This window comes from Petaurus breviceps, unplaced genomic scaffold, assembly GCF_028583685.1.
Source record: "Petaurus breviceps papuanus isolate PSGF00001 unplaced genomic scaffold, PetGlider_PUasm1.0 129, whole genome shotgun sequence".
In the NCBI taxonomy this organism is placed as follows: Eukaryota; Metazoa; Chordata; class Mammalia; order Diprotodontia; family Petauridae; genus Petaurus; species Petaurus breviceps.
Window position 1 is genome coordinate 2,140,509 of NW_027185665.1, and position 22,124 is coordinate 2,162,632.

Consider the following 22,124-nt stretch of genomic DNA (forward strand, 5'->3'; position numbering starts at 1 on the left):
CCCCCTCTCCCTGGCCCTCTCTTCACTCTTTGTCCATCCCCTCTTCTTTTCCTCTTCACCCCATCCTCAGCGCCTCCTTTCTCTTTCATCCTCTCCTCTCTTCATTCCTTCCTTTCCATCCCCTCGACTTTCTTCTGTTCATCTCCTCCCTCTCCTCCTTTTTCCTCTTCCTTCTCTCCCCTCTTCTCTTCATCTCTTCCATTTCCTCCTTTCCATTCTCTCTTTCCCTCTTCCTCCTTGTCCCTTTCTCCCCTCCTCTTCCTCTCTTCCCCTCCACTTCCTTCTCCATCTTCTCTCCTTTCTCTTTTCCTTGATCCCTTCCTCTGCTCCCCCCCCCCCCATTCATTCTTCATCCCCTCCTTTCCTTTTCTTCTCTTCTCACCTCTCCATCCCCTCTTCTTCAAGTGGGGAGGATGTTGGGCTAAGGCACCTTGGGAGGTGATCCAAATCACCCACCAGTCCCGTGTAAGGGATGGGCCAAGAATGGTGTTACATTTACCTTAAAACAGTACCTACTTCTCTGCTTTTACCCTCCCCCCAACTTCCCCCTGCCTTGCCATCCTCTTGTGGTGTGGGGGGTGGGAATCTGTTGTTTTCTCTGAGGCATTTTTTCCCCCTCTTCTTTGGAAGCAACTTTGGTGGCCAACTTAACTCTCAGGAATAAAGGGTCGTAAGACTTGTTAGGTTCCCCACCAATTTGAGGCATTTAGGCATCGATTTACCTGAGACCAATGGAGTTGTTATCCTGAGAAGTACACACACAGGAACTGTCATGACCCCCTAAACCTATAAGGTACCTATATCATATATACCAAGTGAGTTTTCAGATAGGAGAAGACTCTCCCTTAGTCTTACTGTCTTACCATCTTATTAAACATATGTATAGTGCAAGTATTATAGTACTGAGTCATTGAGATGCATCTAGCGTTGTCTATTATTTTAGGGAAGATAATTTTAGGTTTTCAGCACCTACAAATAAGGGGATTTTGGCATTTGCCTCAGAAAATAAATGAGTAGGCCTTAGTGTAAAATCATTAAGGGATAGGGATGCAACCTGTGGTTTCATTGGTATTGGGAACTCTCCTGCAAGAAAAACAAATATTGATTTCTAAAGTTTGTCCTAACTTTCTGTACTTTTTATCTCATCAAAGACTAGCAAAAACTTAGGGCTGGTTTCCTTCTTTACCTTTGAATTAATCTTAAACGTTTTTAAAGACTCTTAAAACTTGTCTTTAAAATATTTTTGAAATTCCATTCAGTCATTAGCTATGAAAATGACAAGGCAGTTTTTTCATTAAACTTTTTCAGATCAGACCAAATACAGCAGTTTAAAATAGAAATATTTAGAGAAGGAGCATGGTGGAGGAGTTGGAGAGTTGACCTGGAAGTCAAGATGACTGTTTTAGTGTGACACATACTGGCTGTACGATGGCTGAGCAGGTCTCAAAGGTGTAAATTGTACGTGCCTGTTTGATTCTGCAGAGGAACTTCCTCACTAAGAAAGTTCTACAAAGATTCAGTTTAAAAAAAAAAACTAACAAAATGCAAATTTTTGTCAAACACTAAATGCCTGTGACATCATGACTTCATTGTGGAAGAGTGGAAGGAGATTTAGAAAAAGTAACATGTTACACTAGAACGAGTTTCTTTTGTGATATCAGTGTTTAAAAACCAACAAAAGTTGCATTTGATGTAACTGTTAAGTACTGTGATGTTGCTTGGATGGAAATTTTCAAGAGATGTTTGGAACTTCCCTTGTCCTTTACAAAAAAAGGTTGCAAATCAGAATCTGTATCATAAATCAAACTACCAAGTACTGAGTGTTCTAAAAGAGGAGGGATGACTCTTACTGACATATATAAAGAAAAAGGCCGTTTTTCTGGTTCCTTATCTCATAAGGTGCTAATTCCATTAGAATTCTAATTGTTAGTTGATCCACTTAATTGTGTGTGAGAGGAACTTCTAAAAATACTTTTTTCTAAAAAGTTCTGAACTGGAAATATGGGAAGAAATTTAACTTAGGATGTGCTTAGCCCTTATTTAGCTTTGGATAGGTTTACAGAATGTAACTTTCTTATAAGATGTTAAGCTAATTCTGTAGAGAACTTTATGGAATATATTTCTATGACCTTGAAGAATTAAAAAGATGTGAAAAATTTACCAGCCATTTCACATATTAAATTCATGAATATTTCATACATAAAAAATACCTTAAATTGTACTTAGGTTTGTTCACATTGTCAAAAATAGTTAAGATAGCTTGTCTTTGTAATCCCACAGTAAGGTAAACCACAAGGCGTAAAGGAAAGTATGATAAATTTAGAGTAAAAAAAAAAAGCCTAGGTTCAAACCTCAAGGTTGGCGTGCATGGCGGGGGAGTAACTTAATTTCTCCAGACTTCACTTTACTTGATTGTGTAAAATAATGGGGATTGGACCTTTAAAGTTGCTTGTTAGCTCTAAATATGCTGATCCTACATAAAATGAAAATTGCTTGTACTTCACAAGTATTTTTAAATTACACAGTTAATGAAATGCATTTTTACATCAAGAAGCTTGACTAAATATTTCCTTGGCAGTGCCTTAGAAACAAGACAGGAGGCTTAAATAGTTGGCCTTAAGAAAAGAATTGTACAAATCACAGTTAATGCATTTAATGATCTTCCCTGATATTAATGCCATACTTTTCATTAATAGTGATTACAAGGCTATAGAAATAATAGATGTTCATATGTTCATTTCAAGATCAAGTCATGGGGGGAAGGGTGTAAGCTATTCATATATCCATATATCCCTTAAGAGTTGCATAAAGGATTTAAATATAGACTTTCAAAGCTGAGTATTCACATATCTTATGTAGAAACATAGACCACTTATTCATACTATTATCCTAAAGGATCTTGAACTTTGCAGAGTAGAAATACAGGGAGTCCCAAAAATCTAGGTGCAGTTTAAGCTTCAACAGTTTTTGCAAGTATAGCTTTCTTTGGGGGGGCGAGATACAATATGGTCATAGATAAGTAAATACAGGATATATGCAAAATAGATATACAGTGATATGGTTTGGGGGGAAAGTGATCAGTAACAACCAGGAAAATTAAGAAATGTCTCTTCAAGGACGTGGGCATTTGAGCTAAGCCTTGAAGAGACCAAGGAGTTGGGTTCTAAGAGTAGAGAGTGAAGAGTCGAAATCATTCCAGGCCCAGGGGACAGATAGGTTTCCATTCTGGGTTACTAGAAGAATAGTAATATCCTCAACAGAAACAGGGAATGTAGGGGGATAGGCATACAAGGAAATATGAATTCTGTTTTGAGTATTTTGATTTTGAGATGCCTGTGGGGTATATAGGTAGAGATTTTTTAATAGGCAGTTGGGCATAGCAAGAGAGTAAAAAGTTTATTCTATTTGTCAAACCTATTTTTGATGAACATCACATGGTAATTAAAAGCAATCCTTGATATATTTTGCTCTTTCATGTCCTCTATTTTTATAATATTTAAGCCAATGTATTAAGCTATGTCACATCCTCATGTACTGAAAAAATTATTGCATGTTTTTGCTAATGTTACAGTTGCCACCATCAGTGACATGAAATAATCATGGAGAACTGGAGAGGAAGCCAAAGGACTAAAGAAGAAAAATATCCCGCAATTTTTGAAAGGGAATAGGTCAGAATCTGTAAGCTGTCTAGACCAGAGGTGGAGAACCTGCAGCCTTGAGGCCGCATATGGCCCCTCTAGATCCTCAGGTGCAGCCTTTTCACTGAATCCAAACTGCACAGAACAAATCTCCTTAGTATAAAGATTTATTCTGTAAAACCTGGACTCAGTCAAAAGGCCACTTCCAAGGACCTAGAAGGCCACATGTGGCCTCGAGGCCACAGGTCCCCACACTTGGACCAGTGAACTTGACTGTGATTCCTGGGGAAATTCTAGACTAGATCATTAAAGAAATGGTTAGTGAACAGCTGAAAAATGAAGTGGTGGTTGCAGAAAATCAGCATGGCTTTATCAAGAACAGGTCATGCTAGACTAACTTTGTTTTCTGTTTTGATGGAGTTACTAAATGAGTGGACATTAAAGTGCTATGGTTATGGTTTTTTCTAGGTTTAAGCAAAGCAAATGTTAAAGTATACTTATTCTCATGGAAAAAGATAGATCAGTGACAAAATTAGTCTCAGAACTGGTTGAATAATTGAACTCAGGTAGTCATTAATGTTGTGTGTTAACTTGACAGAAGATTTTCAGTGGAGTGCGTCAGGAACTTGTGCTTTGTTTTCTGCTGCTTAATATTTTTATTCATGACTTCACTAAAGGCCTAGGTGGCATGCTCATCAGGTTTGTAGAAGACAAAATTCTGGAGAAGGCGTACATAACTGGATGACAGTCAAGATCCAAAAAGATCTTGACAGTCTAGAGAAGTTTTTATTTCCCTCCTTTAGGGGAATGTGTCTGAGCAAATTGTGGTACATGAATGTAAGAAATACTGTGCCATAAGAAATTATAAAATGAACAATTTCAGAGGGAAAAGGGAAGACCCTTCTGAATTGACACAGAAATGGAAGTGATCACATAGAGAAAAATAGTTTTGAAAAACTTTAGAACTCAAAATGTAATGATAAACCACCAGTCAAAAACAATGAAGATGAATCTCAGCTCACTTGCTGGGATGAACTTAAAATGCAAAGAGAAAAAGCATACATTTTTGGACTTGGGTAATGTAGAAATGTACTTTGCAGTAAGTACTATGTAGCTATGTATTGAGGCCTTTTTTTTTTTCTTCCAGTTTTTAAAAAAGAAATTGGCTCAATTGAGGTAGGGGAGTATATTGAAAAGGATAGATTTTTAAAAATAATTCTTAATTGAAAAAATAAAGATAAGCAGTTTTTAAAAATCAAGTATACAGAGAATATACGGAGAAGTAGCTTTGCATAGTGGATAGAAAGCTACCCTTGAAGGGAGGAAAACTTGGATTCAAGACATACTGGCTATGTTAACTGTGGGCTAACCACTTAAACTTTCAGTTGTATAAGTCAAAGTAAATACAGTAAGTGTTACTGGCAACACTGCCAGATGGGAATGTGTCTTGAACCAGATTAAATGTAATTAGGACATATTAAACAAGTTAATATTAATATGTAGGTTATAATATTAATATGTAATTTTTCTAAGTCAAAATCAGGTCTATAGGATTCTTTATGTACTGTGAGGGGGCCCATGATTTCTACTTGTGTTTGACACAACTGGTTTAAGGCAACTCCCTGAGTCTATTAAGTTGCTTGAAAGTTGCCCACTTATTTTGGTTGATAGGGGGTATTTTCTTACCCTGGAGTTTCCTATATCAGTGAAATCACAGATGCAGTCATTGTCCTTTTTTCTTTGTGAATGAGTTGTATAGTTCTAACAGACAAATGTCAGTGACATAAAGTGAAGTTGTTTTTTATTTAATACAAGCCTAATTTATTTCTGATAATGGGTTTTAGAAATGAACTCAAAGAATACAAAGAGTTCTAGAAGTTTAGATAACCATTAGAGACAGTCCTCTATAGAAAAGCGTAATTCTAAGTAAGGGAAAAATCAGCTTTAATTTGAGCACTCAGTCAAGGTCAAATCTTTTACTTTTCAATGACAGCATAAATGGCCTGGTTTCAGATCCTAGCCCTTATTATATTTGCAGAATCATGAGGGAGTTCATTTAATGTTTCTGGGCCTCAGTTTCCTTATCTCTAAAATTATAGGTTTCGGCTAAATGACCTTTTCTAATTCTGATGAAGATACTGTAGATTCTGTTTGTTCTTTTATCTCACACATATAATTCAGTATGACTATTACTGTCTTTTCAAATGCCTACTTTCAAGAAAGTTGTCTTAAAAATTATCGCTTCGCAGGAATTTTAATTTTGCACATTACCTTGAATGTGCTCTTATGGGCCCATAATGAAATGGGTTAGATGACTTTTTATTTTTAAGTGGATTTTGTTATTTTTGTGGTTACCACTTGAAATCTAGTCCAGCCAACTGAAACCAGACATTTGTTGATTCTTGAGATATCTGCAGGACAAAGTGTGCTTCAGCTTTCCTAATGGAACTCTTTGAATTACCATGATCCAATGAGTTCATTTGTGTTGTTTAGTGAAAGGGCTTTAAAAAAATTTTTTTAGATGATGTAAGGGTTTTTAAACAGTAAAGAATAAGAGTAACATGAGTAAGATAGTTTTGTAAACTTGATCATTAACTTTGAAATTGACCAAACCAGGTGAACTGGTTTGGGAAATCATGGTGATGGAAATTTACTAGCCTTCGGGTACTTCTGAACAAGCAGTTGTTCTATTTGTTGAATTCCAGGATCTTAGGTATAGGTTGTATTGAAACTTTCAAAATATTTTATCAAAATTTTAAGTTTCTTTGTTGATAGTAATATCTTGATGGTAGAAATTTTGACCCTTGTGAGAGGTGTTCCAAAGAATCAAAAGGTAGAGTGTTTCTGTGTTTTTTGGTTTTGTTTTTCATATGTAAAACCTTATCTACAAAGTGGAATTCTAAACTATGCAAGACTTTTAGGAGAACACTGTTGTTTGAGAAATGCTAAATATAGTTTCATAATCACAAAATTAACATGTTAAAATATACATTGTTTGAAACCTAGTTGGTATGGTCTATTGCCGGTTCTTCATTTGAAGAAGTATTTTCCTTAAGAAGCAGGTAAACTCAATCTTCAAGTCAGCCCACCAGAGTAATAAGACAGAGCCATAACAAACTTCTACTTGTCATACTGTAGTATTTAACATAAATAGTCAGGAGATTTTAGCTGAACTCATGGATGCTAATCATAGCAGGTGATTAGGAACACTTTAATCATCAGTAATTCACCTTCTGTGGTTGTATACAAATTGTCCTTTGATACCAGAGTTGAGGGAGAATAAAGGACTGCATTTATTCTATATTTGTATATCTTGAGTATATTTCTGAGTTTCATGGATGTCACATAAAATTCACTTTGTAGAGACCAAAATAAAATTTTAAACATCATTTCATATTTACCTTAAGCTTAATTTCTTTTTTTAATAGTTTTCTTTTGTTTTTTATTAACTTCTGATTTACATCATTCATTTCCACCAGATTTTGAGTTACAAATTTTCTCCCCGTTTTTTCCCTACCCATCGCCCCAAAATAGCAGTCCCATAGGATATCCCCTCCTCCAATCTGCTCTCTCCCATATTTTCTCCCATACCCCTTTCAACTTTTCCAGTAGGGCATGGTGGATCTCTATGCCCTAGTGCCTGTGTATCTTATTTCCCAATTACATGTAAAATAGTATTAATAATAGTGTGTGTGTGTGTGTATTTTTTTTTTTTAATATTTGATTTTAAAACTTTGAATTAAAGATGCATTCCCTTCCTCCCTTGTCACCCACCCTTACTGGGAAGAAAAGCAGCTCAGTATAGGTTGTACATGTGTAGCTAATGCAAAGCAATAACATAGTAGATATATTGTAAAAGACTGACTATATTTCCCTCCCTCCTTTCCCATCTCCCACTGGTTCTATTCTCTACTTTGATCCTGTCCCTTTTTAAAAGTGGATGCTTCCAACTTCCCTCCCCCGCAGCCTGCCCTCCCTTCCATCATCCCCCCTCTCATCCCCTTCCCCCCCTATTCTCCTGGAGGGTGAGATACCCTATTTAGTGTGTATTTCATTCCTTCCTCAAGCCAAATTCAATGGGAATAAGGTTGACCCATTCCCTTTTGCCTTCCTATTCTTCCCCTCCATTGTAACCGTTTTCCCTTGCCTCTTCTTTATGGATAGTTTACCCCATTCTGTCTCTCCCCATCTCCTCTCATCATATTCCTCTCTCCCCTCTTAATTTCACCTTTTAAGTATCATCCCTTCCTGTTATATTGGTTCTGTGCCCTCTATCTATGTATACCTGTAAACATATATACACACATTTACATATGTATTCATATGCCCATATACCCTCATATATAAACATATATATATTTCTGTTCCCTTCAACTATTTTCATACTGAGAAAAGTTTCATCAGTTACAATTAATTGTTTTTCCATGTAGGAATGTTAATAGTTCAACTTTGATAAGTTCCTTATGATTTCTTTTCCCTGTTTACCTTCTCATGCTTCTTGTATCTGAATGTGAAATTTTCTGTTTAACTCTGGTTTTTACATCAAGAATGCTTGAAAGTCCTCTATTCCACTGAATAACCATATTTTCCCCTGAAACATGATACTCAGTTTTGCTGGGTAGGTCACTTTTGGTTTTAATCCCAGTTCCTTTGACCTCCGGAATATCATATTCCAGGCCCTTTGATCCCTCAGTGTAGAAGCTGCCAGATCCTGGGTTATCCTGATTGTGTTTCCACAATATTCAAATTGTTTCTTCCTGGCTGCTTGTAATATTCTCTCCTTAATCTGGGAATTCCAGAACCTGGCTATAATATTCCTAGGAGTTTTCTTTTTGGGACCTTTTTCAAGAGGTGATTGGTGGATTCTTTCAACCTCTATTTTGCCCTCTGTTCTAAAATATCAGGGCAATTTTCTTTGAGAACTTCCTGGAGGATGATTTCTAGGTTCTTATTTTGATCATGGCTTTCAGGTAGTCCAATAATTTTTAAACTATCTCTCCCGGATCTATTTTCCAGGTCAGTGGTTTTTCCCATGAGATATTTCACATTGCCTTCTATTCTTTCATTTGTTTGGATCTGTTTAACAGCATCTTGATTTCTCATAAAGTCATTAACTTCCATTTGTTCCTGTCTAATTCTGAAGCAATGATTCTCCTCATTGAGCTTTTGAGATTCTTTTTCCATCTGGCAAACTCGGTTTTTTAAGGCATTCTTCTCATTGCCTTTTTGAGCCTCTTTTGCCATTTGAGTTAGTCTATTTTTTAAGGTATGATTTTCCTCAGTCAGGATGTTGACTCTCATTTTGTAATTTTCTTGCAGCCTTCTCATTTCTCTTCCCAATTTTTCCTCCACTTCTCTTATCTGCCTCTTAAGGTCCTCTATGGCCTGTAACCAGCTTGCATTTTCCTTTGAAGCTTTTGGTGCAGGAGTTCTGACTTCATTGTCTTCCTCCTGTTCCATGCTTTGCTCCTTTTTGTCCCCAAAGTAGGAGTCTAATGTTGGAATCTTCTGTCTGCTTTGTTTCCTTTGCCTGGTCATATCACCCCTCAGTCACTTGACTCCTGTGCTTTTTGCCACAGTAGGACTCTGCCACCAGACAGGGGAGCTTTTGTCCCAAATGCTGGGGTTTTCTCAGTTGCCAGAGGTATTAGATGGGTACCCTCTCTGAGTCCTCCACACACTATGGTAAGCTGGAGACACACCCCAGGACGTCTACCCTAGACTGCAATCCAGATCCAAGAAGGTTAAAGCAAGAGTGATTACCCCTCAGACTGGTCTCTTGGTCCCCCTACACTCTGCAGGCCAGGAGCTGAAGTGCAGGTGCCTCAGTGGCCTCTCGCCCCGGGGGCAGAAGCCGATGCACTCCCACTTACTGGGTCCCAAAGTCCAGACTGCACTGACCTCTCACTTTGTCCTTTGCATCTGTGTTGATAATTCTGGAAACCACCACAGCTGCTGCTGATCTGGAGTCCCTCAGGCCATCAGCTGGTTAGGCCTACCCTGGGGCTAAAGCCTGGGCGGCCTGTCCTCAGTGGGAGGTTAGTTTCTCTGTGTCATTTTGTGGGTTCTGCAGCTCCAAAGTTTGTTCAGAGTCCCCTTTTTACACTGATTGGGGAAGGTGGAAGCTGGAGCTGCTGGGAGGTCATGCTAGTTGTACTCCGCCATTTTGACTCCGCCTCCTTAAGCTTAATTTCTAATGTGCTGTGTAATATAGGTATAATCAATTCTGTGAGGTCAGGGATTATTTTACAGGTTAAATACAGTTACAACATTATAGTTGATGAAAATTGGAACTTTTAAGGACAGGAAAATTAGGAGTAATTTTTTAAATTCTAAAATTACTGACCTACAGGTTTGATTTAAGCAGCTTTCCTGGTGCATTTAAGTTTTTGTTTAAAGGTAGAAAAGGTCAACCTTCTTTAAAATTCTACACTGGTGCTTTGTGGATGTTTCTTCAAATTTTTGAAGACCGTGCTAGTGGTATATGGGTTCTGGTAGATCCTGTGAAGGTGGAAAGCCATTGACTACAGGTTGGGTAATGGAAATGTATGCCTGTCTCCATAGGATGAACCTGTCTGATTTTGGAGAAGCTCATGGTTAGGTTGGCCTCAGGATGATTTTTATATTGTGTACCAGAGATATCATTGTGACCCAGAACACTCCTGAGTATGGTCCAAGCCAGATAAAAATGCAGTTGGGTTTCTAATGTGAGTTTCTAAGTCAGTGTGAGGATCACAGAGATCCTTATATATGGTTTAGCAGCCCTTAATTCTATTTAAATTTGACCTGACTGTTGGATACTATGAAAAAGTAAATTTTATTTTATTAGGTTTATGGGCACTTCACCAGAAAAAAAAATTTTAATATATGTATTTAGGAAAAGTCAGGGTTATGGGTCTCTGAGTGAGAAACATGATTTTTCTTGAAACACAGTAGTGTTGTAATGGATTTGATGCAAGAAATGGTGGACATCTGATCTTTTTTAGTTTACCTGAGAAAATAATATATTCAGCTTCCACTTTGCTATTTCGGTTTTTTAAAAGTTGTCCTGGGGGTGGCTAGGTGGGGCAGTGAATGGCGTACTGGCCCTGGAGTCAGGAGTACCTGTGTTCAAATCCATCCTCAGACACTTAACACTTACTAGCTGTGTGACCTTGGACAAGTCACTTAACCCCAACTGCCCTCCAAAAAAGGCGAAAAAACTAATTGTCCTGCACTTTAATTTGGAATGGGGTGGTTACTGTATCGAAAGCTATTTCATTTGAAGATTATGGGGATCCATAAGAACTAAAATATAAATAGTTAAAGCAGGCTGAAGGCAGCCTTCTCTAAAATATTGATCATTGACTATGTGATACCTTGTTAAGAGCACAGACTAAAATTTTGACATCGTATTTGAAGTTGTAGCATAGTTGATGATAGCTGGCCTCAGAGCCAGGAAGACCTGGGTTTAAGTATTCCTCTGAAATACTGGCTGTATGATCCTGGGCAAGGCACTTTCTTCTTATTACTCTAGGATCTAGAGTCTCTGCAACTCTGTAAGATTATAAGTTGTGGAGAAGATGCTTGCGTGTTTTGAAAAGCATTCCTCATCTCTGAGTTGCCTATTTCATTAACATCATAGGTCCAGCTTTTAACTCTATACTAAACTACATCATTTGTAATGGGTTTTTTTTTTCTGTTATTAAAATGATAATGGTTTAACAAGCATTTATCAATTGTTTACTGTATGCCAGGCACATAGGTGCTGATAATATGAAGATAAAAGGGCAATTATTTCTACCCTCAAGAAACTCACATTCTGTCAGGGGAAACAACATGAATATATAGTATAAATAGAAACAAAACTATATAAACTACATATATATATATATATACATTAAATATATACTATATAGCTAGAAACGAAACATATACCCCCCCAAAATACAAAAGGGGGTGGAATTAATAACATAAGCTAGCAGTATCAGTTAAGCCTCATCTAGCACTTGGGCTGAAGTAATCTAGGTACTCTTGAGAGGTGGAGATGAAAAGGTTAATTCTATGTATAGCAAAGCCACAGATTCTATTTTGACTGGACTCTATATAAGAAGTCAGGAAAGATGCAGGAGCCAGCTTGTCCTTAGACTTTTAATGTAGGAGGAGTTTGTTATTTGATCGTAGAGGTAAGTGAGAGCCATTGTTGCAGGGGAGTGACATCAGACCCGTGCTTTAGGAAGTGTGTGGAGTATGATTAGAGTAGTTTAGGAGAGCGGTGATGAGGGCCTGAATAAGAGGGGTGGTTGTGAGAACAAGGGAGAAAAATATAAGGGTAAGGGGGGCCTAGTAGTGAAGGATTGTTATTGTTATCGTTTGTCCTTCATTCTTGAAGAGGACCGTGACATCAGGAAGATGCTGCCATGACTTGCAAGTTAATTGGACTTAAGTGAGGGAAGGCTGTGCAAAGTCACCAACCTCTGGAGTCATCTGGGTCCAGTGGCAAGACACAGATAAGGATGACTAGAGATGGCCCCAGTGAGGGATGGTGAATAGTCAGAGATGACTGAGTTGTGAACCTTGGATACTAGAAAGATGATGGTGCTACTCTTTATAGAAATAACAAAGTTAGGAAGGTCTAGGAAAGAGATAATGAATTATGCATTGGACTTGTTGAATTTAAGATGTTTCTGGGATATGAATTTGGATATATCTAATAAGCAATTGATGGTATAGAACTGGAGCTCAAAAAAGAGATTAGAGATGTATTTATTTATCTTGGGGGTCTTATGTTTAGAGATTATAATTGAACTCATGGAAGCTGATGAGATTATATAGAGAACATAGCCTCAACCCATAATTAGGGAATAGGATTAGTAGTCTGATAGGCAGGAGAAAAACTACTGGAGGAGATGGTTGGTCAGCAGTGTCAAATGCTAACAAAGGATGATTGAGAAAAAGCCATTGGATCTGGTTGTTAAAATAATCATTATTAACTTTGGAGAGAGCAGTTTCAGTTGTGATGTTGAAGCTACATTTCAAGGAGTTGAGAAATGAGAGCAGAGGAAGTAAGGATAACTAATGGAGACAGCTTTTTCTGAGTTTGTCTGTGAAAGGGAAGAGGGATCTAATGTGGAATGCTGGAAGAGAAAATGGTACCAAGTAAGGGTTTTATAAAGCTAGAAGAAACCTGGGTATATTTGTAGGTAGCAGGAAATTGACAGATGGGGAAAAGTTGAAGATGACAACTTAATTCAGTTGTAATATAATAGGAAGTTCTGTACCTTGTGGGGATAACCAGAGAGCTGAGAAAATTAGGTCTTTAAATACTTCAGTGTAGTGTACTGTCTGCTTTTGCCTGCCACAGTTATCTCTTTTAGACTAGTGATGACACTCATCTAACAAGATAGTTGAAAAATTGTTATTTTGCAATGGTGATAAAACTCCTTGCAGTATAATATATTGTCTAAAGAGAGGAATCTCTCTGACTTGCAGCCCTTCTGTTCTCATTTACCTGCAGGTTTCAACAGTTTACAGAATAGGTTCAATTCAACAAACAATTATTAAGCACTTACTATATACAAGGCCTTTATTAGGGCTTTAGAGACTTAGACCAAAAAAAAATCCCTCAAAACCCAACTAGTCCTTGCCATCCAGGAGCTTACATTTTGCTTGGGACTTGAAATAGGTATTAATGTGGATAAGTACAAGGTATTTTCAGGATGAAGATTGCCTCAAAAGGAGGAGGAGAGAGTATTAGGGAAGACTTTTAGGAAGAAGTAAATCTGAGATATCAGCCTTGCCGAAAGGTAAAGTTTTTGAGGAGGAAGACGAAATGAGATTGTGTTCCAGGAATAGAAGATGGCTTATATGAATGTAGGAGGTAAGGTATGGAATGTCACATTCAGGGAATAGAGAATTCAGTTGCTTGGAATACGTGTAAAAGAGTAGTAATGTGAAATAAGGCTGAAGCTTTATTTATTAGTAGAGAGACCTAAAACTGAGTTTTGTTAGTTTAAGAACCATAACATAAAAAATTAATCATATTCTAAAACTTGTGCAGTTAGAGCTTAACATTGCCCCATAAAAATAAATAGCTAAGTTCTCAGGCTAAGAAACTTGATGTTAAAGAAATAATATATCTGTAAGGAAAAATTGAGTGCTTTCCTCCTGCCATCTTGGGAATGAAAAGAGTCTTAGCAACAGAAATTTATCTTGTTTCCTGTTGTAGTAGCTGCATAGCCCACTACAACAGAAGAATATTTGCTCTCTGAAAAAAGCTAGTTTATGGGACAGACATACATCTGTATGTCTGGGACATTTGTAAGTGAGATTAGTGAAATATGTACTACAGCCAAGAGTATATAGGGTACAGAGAAAAAGACTGAAAGCAAGGCCCAGGACTGAGAATAAGTTAGATCCACTGAAGCCAGATAGAAGATTTAGAGCAAGATTCATGGGTCTGAAAGGAGGGTGTTGATAGAGTTCAGTTACTTTTCCTAGGTGTAGGAGGCCTAGGGCTTTTCCATCTTTACCATTCTGCTTCATACATTAGTACTTAGAATGATAATTTGTTGCATAGTTGACTGTTAAATACCTTAAGTGTAGACTCAGAATGAGCTGAGATTGAAGAGTAAAAAGTAAGGACAAAAAAAAAAAAGGATTTTTGTGGGGATTTAAAAGCTATATTTAGGGGAAAGAAGAGGACTAAGGAAGGGATAGGAGCCAATCAAGGTGAATTGGTTAAATGAAAGGAGAGCTAAAGCTGCCTAAGACAGAGCTCAAGGTAGATGGTACCATAGTAAGAAATCACCAGTGTTCCCTCAGTGAGTGTATATTCCAGGGTACTGAAAGAACTGTTGGATGTCTTTGCTAAGCTGCTCATAGTGATCTTAGAAGGTGGTGAGAGAAGGTGTTGCAAAATGCAAAAGACATTTTTTTTTTTTTTTTTTAAAGGGAATAATGAATCTGCCAGAACTTGAGTTCAGTTTCTAGCAAAATTCTAGAAAATCTGCATACAGGGATGCATGATGAATATGTAGAAGAGAGGCAGTGATCATAAAAAACCAGCATGGTGTGGTCACAAACAGGCCACTTGGATTGATTTAATTTTCCTTTTGACAAAGATTACTAGACCAGCAAGTCAGAGAAATTGTAAAAAAAAAAATAGTTTCCTTTAGCATATGACAAATCTTTCATACTTTTCTTATGGATAAGATAAAGACATGGCACAAATAATGAAGTTTGGTGTGTTTGGAAATGATGTAATAACTTGACCATAAAAGAGTCATTGATTGCTAGATGTCAACTTTGAAGGAGTGCAGGAAACCAAACTTGTTACTATGCTAGTAGTATTATTGCCTGAGGAAAAAGTATTGAATTGGTTGGCATGTTTATCAGATTTGTACATGATACTAAGTTGCGAGGGATAAGCAAAATACTGACATTTTAGATGATGGAATCAGGATCAAAACTATTTCAGAGGCAAAACCAGTAGTCTAATAAAAATGAAATTAAACGAGGATAAATGTCAAATTTCATCCTTGGTTGCCTTCATATTACCAGTACTTTACACAATGCCTGACACATGGTATGTGCTTAATAAATGTTTATTGAAATAAATTATGTTCTAAAAAAAATAAAGTGTAAGTTCAAGATGGCAGGAGAGTGGGCTAGGCATTATTTTAGTGTCAAAAACTAAGGAGGTAATAGTCTTTACATAGATAGAGTGTATCTAGAGAAAGGTAACTAGAATAGTGTAAGAACTGGAAAATGTGTCTTACAAGAATTGGTTAAAGTAATTGGGAATATTTAGCTGGAACAAAAAAAAAAGATCATTTTGGGAGGAGACATGATTGATAGTTAGCCTTCTTTAAGTGTTTGAAAAGCTCTATTGGCTTGCACTGCTGGGCAGAACTAAATGGAAGCAATGTGTTGAAGTTTCTTGAGAGGTGAAATCAGCCTTGATATAAGGGAAAACTTAACTATTAGAACTGACCCAAAACTAAAGGCCTTCTAGCAAAGATTTTATGACACCTGTCTAGTATATTATAGAGTAAGTTGAACTCGATGGCCTTAGAGGCCTCTTCCAACTTAGATTCTGTGAGTTACCTGGGGGAGGAAGAAAGTGGATTTATTTATTACTCTTCTATACCCAAGGGTCATTGTTTAAGTTTATGCTGTCATTAAGGTTATTGTAAATATCATAAAGTTTATTTAGTTTTTTTTAATAGGATTCATATTAATACTATAATCGGTGAAAATACTTGATTTTAAATAATTCAACATAAGCAATGTAGATTGAAGTATGTACAATTAATGATTTTGCTTATTGGTCTTATCAAAAGCTAGTAAAAGTCAGTAGTGGTACAGATATTTAAAATTAAGGGATGATGAAGTTGGGCTCAGAGAAATTTGTCATAGAAAATGAGTCCTAAACACTTCACTCTTCCACTGGCTGAGTCGTGTTAGTAGTTCCACCCCCATTGCATTCAGTGATGATGGAGAAGGCTTCAGTGTTGTGAATGTGTTGTAGCTCTTGATATGTTTCCTAATGTTAGTACAAAATACAGTGGAACCTTTCCCATCTTTCTCCAGACTATATGCACCAGATGAGGCTAGGACCAGAGAAAAAAGTATTTTTTTTTAAAATCTGAACCAGAAACAGTTTGGTTCAAATTGACTGCCTTATGCCCACTGTTTCCATTCTGCTCTCTTCATAACCTCTTTCTTGTCCCAGGACTAGTAGCTAGTTCCAGCTCTGGATCTTGCTGTTATATACTACAGCAAATATTAGGAAAGAGAAGTGGAAGTTTAGCAACAATACCAAGAATCTTAACCTATGGGGGGGGGGGGGGGCGGCTAGGTGGCGCAGTGAATAGAGCACTGGCCTGGAGTCAGGAGGACCTGAGTTTAACCTCAAATTTAACCTCAGACACTTAACACACAAACTAGCCATGTGACCTTGGGCAAGTCACTTAACCCCAATTGCCCTGCCCAAAAAAAAAAAAGAATCTGAACCCACAGTGTCATGTGCAGTCCATAAGAGACACTGCTAGAAAACTGAAAAAACGACCTAGAATATTGAATATTTTGTTTAAATTTTTGTGCCTTTAGAATTAATGGAGCTTTTATTATATAGCCAGGAAAAGTATTTTCAACTTCAGATTTCTTCTGTACGTTGAGTTTAATTTGCTAATCCTAATTTCTTGGTATAGATTTCCTCACTCCATCATCAGAGGAGGCTGCTTCTTAATGATTATTAATTAATATATAATTAATAATTGCATTAAATTATTGTATGATCTGAAGCATTATCACATGAATTGAACTTAAGTTAAAGATTCCAGAACAATAAGTGGTATTTAATAGTATATCACATTCCAATTGTTTGTCTATGTGACTCACGACACTGTTTTATTTAAATGTGTTGAGGTAAAGAATTAATATTAAATGGTGTTAAATTTATTTTTCTATTCTGTAACATAGCCAGCAGCCAGCTTCGGGTGTAGCCTACTCTCATCCAACGACAGTTGCTAGCTACACTGTCCATCAGGCTCCAGTAGCTGCTCATACAGTTACTGCCGCCTATGCACCAGCAGCCGCCACAGTTGCCGTTGCCAGGCCTGCTCCAGTAGCTGTTGCAGCTGCTGCAACAGCTGCAGCTTATGGAGGCTATCCCACCGCTCACACGGCAACAGACTATGGTTATACCCAGAGGCAACAAGAAGCTCCACCTCCACCACCTCCAGCCACTACACAGAATTACCAGGTAAGGAAATTGATGCTTTTGAATCATGGACATGAATTGGAAAGGGCCTTAAATAGTCCATCTAGTTAAGCTCCAAGGCCTGTTGTTTTCTTCAGAAGCATTAGGGATATAAACCTTGGAAGCCATTGGAGAGGGAAAGTCTCATATGTATTTGAAAACAAACACTAGGTTGCCACTTAGATTTCTGTTTAACCTAAGCAAACCCAAACCCTGTAAATTTCTTTTCACAAGATTAATTTTCCATATCTTGGATAATTTTGATCTCTCATTTAGACCTTTTCTACTTCAGTATCCTTTTTAAAGTGTGGTATAAAAAACATATAAATCATCCGTTATGTTTGCTATCTGGTATTTGAAAATGTACTGTTAATAACTACTTTTTCATTTTCATACACAGGTTTTTGTTTTTTCGTTTAGGAAGCTGTAGTCTGATATGCCCAACTCAAAATTTTTAAAAAATCACAAAAGGAAGTTTGCCAAAAATAGCTATAATGAGGATCTCAAAGAGTTTTATACATTCTGGAAAGGAATATTAGATTGTGGCGGAGGGGAGAGGGAGGAAGAGTGAGCACTGCATAAGCTTTAGAAAAATGATTTGCATTTGCATCATTAGATAAACAGCAAAAAAAAAATCTAGATTGGTCACAAATTTTCATTGTATTTTTCTGTAGGAAGTTATTAAATTGTTAATACTTAAATAGATCTGTAGTCTAATTCATGAATACTGCATAGGCACATTTGACTTTTAATGGAGTCATTTTGTTTTTTCCATGACCAGATCCTCTTAGATAGGTCTTTTATTGATGGACTTCATGCTGAACTTAGTTCCATGTTGTTATGATAAATTCCTGTGTATATTCATTCTGATTTTGTTTTCTTTCATCACCATTTTCTGGTAAACTCTGCCCCTTACTCCATCACCACCTTTTGAGTGTTTTCTTGTGACAAGATTTTCTCTATTTGTTTTTTAAAGGATTCATACTCATATGTGAGATCTACTGCCCCAGCTGTAGCTTATGATAGTAAGCAGTACTATCAACAACCAACAGCAACTGCAGCTGCTGTAGCTGCTGCTGCTCAGCCTCAGCCTTCCGTTGCTGAATCCTACTACCAGACAGGTGGGTTGTATTAAAATAACTTTCTCAATGTAAAGAATTATACTCTGTACAATTTGTTGAAACCTCTAACTTTATATGTGAAGGGATCTGATTTTTAATACCATGAAGCTCCTTTTTTTTTTTAACTGCCATCACAGAAGACATGACTTGAATTGCATAGAGGGTCCAGATTGCCAGCTTCTAATCATACTCATCATACCTCTGTAAATGTCTAAGATATTAAAAGAGGACAGTGGCTTTGACTTTTAACCATGCCCTTTTTCCTTGCTGGAAATAAATGTGTAAGAGTAACAGCTGAAATATTAGCTGAGACTGCTTAATCATTTAGGGACCCCGTTGGTAATATTTTGTTCCTACTTTATGGATTTCTTGGTTTAAGTTATTTTTTCTCCCCAAAATGCAATTTTATTCAAATTCCAAATATAGTTCTACTGGTTTACATTACTGTCCACAGCAGAAACTGTGTCCAAATGAGTGTGCCTATCTGGAAATTGGAAAGTAGGATATGCCTAAATGCAGAAAAATTTGATTTATGTCTTTAAAAACATTGGTGTTGACTTTTGAAGTTTTTTTTTTTAACTCAGTGGCAATAAGTAGTGAAATTAATACTTGTAAAGTTTTTTCTGAGTATAACAAATTAATAAAATACAGTTTCTTAAAAAGTTTGTCTAACTTTTCTAGTATTGACACTTTAGTTAACTTTTATCTTGCTCAGTGTTCTTTTGCAAAATGATAGCATTTGTAATAACAATATTTGACTGGTATTACAGAGTCTGAGTTTGTAGAGATAACCCATGTTATCTCTCTAATTACTCCAACCTGTACTTGGAAAAGGAATTTCCTAATAGGTCTATCTCCAAACTTTTGCTTAAGGACCTCTTTTGAGGCTGAATTTTTTACTTTTAGAGCAGCCCATTACACTTTTGAGGTAGCTCTAATAGTTAGAACTTTTTCCTGAAATATAACCTAAAGTTACCTTCTGCAACTTCTACTCCTTTCCAGTTCTTCTCTTAGGGACCAAGCAAATCAAATCTTAATTCCTTTTCCAAATGACAGCCTTTCAAATACATGGACAAAGCTGTCATGTTCCCTTAAAATTTTTCTAAGCTATTCCAGGTACTTCACCTTTTATTTAACATGATACTTGCTTCTTCACCACCCTGATCACTTTATTCTCTGCTAGTTTATTAATGCCAGTTTGCCAAAGTGTTTTTCTGAAAGGTGCCTTGAATAGATCTTAAGAGACAGAGTATTATAAAGGCTATAATATCCTTTGTTTTGGTCATTCTCCTAATTCAGCCTAATATTGTCTTATCCTTTTCACTTATTTTTAATTAGCATTGTATAGAGGAGAATTTTTGCCTCGTGGTAACATAAGATCTCTTAATTGTTATGATCATGTTCATGTTTTCATAATTATAGCAATAAAGGATTTTTTTTTTATTTAATGGTTTATACCTTCCAATTATTTAATATCCCCCTTTCCCCTTCTGTTCAGCTCCTAAAGCAGGTTATAGCCAAGGTGCAACTCAGTATACTCAAGCCCAGCAAACTCGGCAAGTGACAGCCATAAAACCAGCCACACCAAGTCCAGCAACAACTACTTTCTCCATATATCCTGTATCGTCCACTGTACAACCAGTAGCAGCTGCAGCTACTGTTGTGCCATCCTATACCCAGAGTGCTACTTATAGTACCACTGCAGTTACTTATTCTGGTAAGTATGATATATGATCTTTTTAAATGAATGATTAAGCAAATTTAAATCTTTTCTTAGATGTCACAAATACATGTGTTCATGAGATCGTGTTCTGCTATAGAAATCAAATAGTAAAGATAACTTATATTCTTCAAATAGAAGATTTTAGTTGTAAATTGTGACAGAACATAATTCTCCCCAGTAAGAGAAAATTTCAGAGACTTTGTATACATGGACTAGATATTAAAAATTTGCTTTTGTTGTCATTCTGTCCTTTATGAATGGTAGACAGCTACAGAGATTTGGAAAAACAAGAAAACAAAAACTTAACCTATTGTGTTGCCACTAGGGGAGAGGTATTTGAAAGGAGAATAGCTATCATTTTAGGGGAAAGGAAATAGCAACAAGGTGGCGAGTAGATCCAGTAATGTAAGAATGCAAGATAATTATCAATTTACACCAATTTTGTATCTGATTTTGGACATCTTGCTTTACTATGCTCACTCATCCTATTTTACTTATGCCTACCCTGGGCATCTAGGTGGGGCAGTAGATAGAGCTTTAGGCCTGGAGTCAGGAAGACCTGAGTTCAGATTTGGCCTTAAGACACTTGCTAGCTGTTTGATGCTGGGCAAGTCACTTTACCCTATTTGTATCAGTTTCCTCATCTGTAAAATGAGCTGCAGAAGGTATTGGCAAATCATTCTAATACCTTTGCCAAGAAAACCCAAAGTAGAGTCACAGTGAGTTGGACCTGAGTAAAACGACTGAATTGCCACCACCACCTTTGGTTAACATCACAGGGTCTTAAGCTTGACGAGGACTTCAGAGACTTTCTAGTCTAATCTGGACCAAACTAAGAATTCTATAAAATTGTCATTCAGTCTCTTACCTGAGTCCTTCAAGTACGGTTATGAAGCAGCTTCTTTCATTTTTTAGTAGTTCTATTTGTTAGGAAGTTTTTCCATATATCAAGTCTAAATTTGGTGATCTGGAATTTCACTCATTGTTTCTGGTTCTGGCTTGTTTTGCCAAGCACAAGTCTAATCCTAATCCCTCTTCCATGACAATTCTTTGGACACTTGAAGACAGCTATCATTGTGTTCTCTAAATTTTGTTTACTCAATCTAAATATGCCCAGTTCTTTCACTTAGTCAATATAGTGCACGTTCTTTACTCCCTTCACAATCCTAGGAACCCTGTTTGGACACAATTCAGATTGTCTTTGCTAAAATGAAGTGATTGGTATTAAACAGAAGTTTGACAAGGTCAAAATATGACAAAACTATTACTTGCTTTATTCTGGAAACTATGCCTCTTAGTTCATTAGATTTTTTGACTGCCATGTCAAACTGGTGGTTCTTATTGAGATTACTATCCACTGAAACTCCCTGGATCCTTTTCAGATATATTGTTACCTAATGATGCCTCTACCATAGTGTAGTTGGGAGGTTAATTTTTTTTTCTTCACCAAGTATAGAACTTTGCATTTATCTTTGTTAGATAGATACTTATTTTATCTAACTTTATTAGATTTGGCTTATTCTGGTCCGTCACTATTTTTTTTTTTTGTATTGACTCATTTATATCTTGGCTGTTGCTCCAAATTTTGTCAACTGTAAATTTGATAAGTATATCATTTATCTTCAAATCATTGATAAAGCTGTTAGACTGTATAATGACAAGGAAAAATCCCTGGAGGATTCCCCTAGAGACCTCCCTCCAACTTAACCTGGATCCATGTCTGGTTTTTCACCCAGTTTTAAATCTAACTTTTCTGTATGCTGCCATCTAGCCTATATCTTTTCCTCATCCACAAACATAACGTGAGGCAAGTATACAAATCTACACCATTTTACCAGCAGTTACTTTCCCCAAGAAATAGGTACGTTTAACATAACCCAACCCAACCCATAGTGGCT

General features: G+C 36.8%; 2 protein-coding genes across 7 annotated transcripts in view; one reads left to right on the forward strand and one right to left on the reverse strand.

Moving 5' to 3' along the window:
* LOC138172773 (activated RNA polymerase II transcriptional coactivator p15) overlaps positions 1-22,124 on the reverse strand; it is a 216,636-nt gene that overhangs the window by 135,603 nt on the left and 58,909 nt on the right. The window lies entirely within an intron of this gene.
* The window catches only part of LOC138172744 (zinc finger RNA-binding protein), a 76,116-nt gene that overhangs the window by 1,022 nt on the left and 52,970 nt on the right, over positions 1-22,124 (forward strand). For 4 of the 6 annotated variants that reach the window (XM_069102569.1, XM_069102561.1, XM_069102599.1 and 1 more), the window contains 3 exons: positions 17,103-17,385; positions 18,359-18,503; positions 20,002-20,220. In XM_069102569.1, coding sequence (XP_068958670.1) covers positions 17,103-17,385; positions 18,359-18,503; positions 20,002-20,220 — 647 coding nt within the window. The remainder of the gene's footprint in view (positions 1-17,102; positions 17,386-18,358; positions 18,504-20,001; positions 20,221-22,124) is intronic. The other 2 variants (XM_069102578.1, XM_069102590.1) reach the window with 2 other exon arrangements.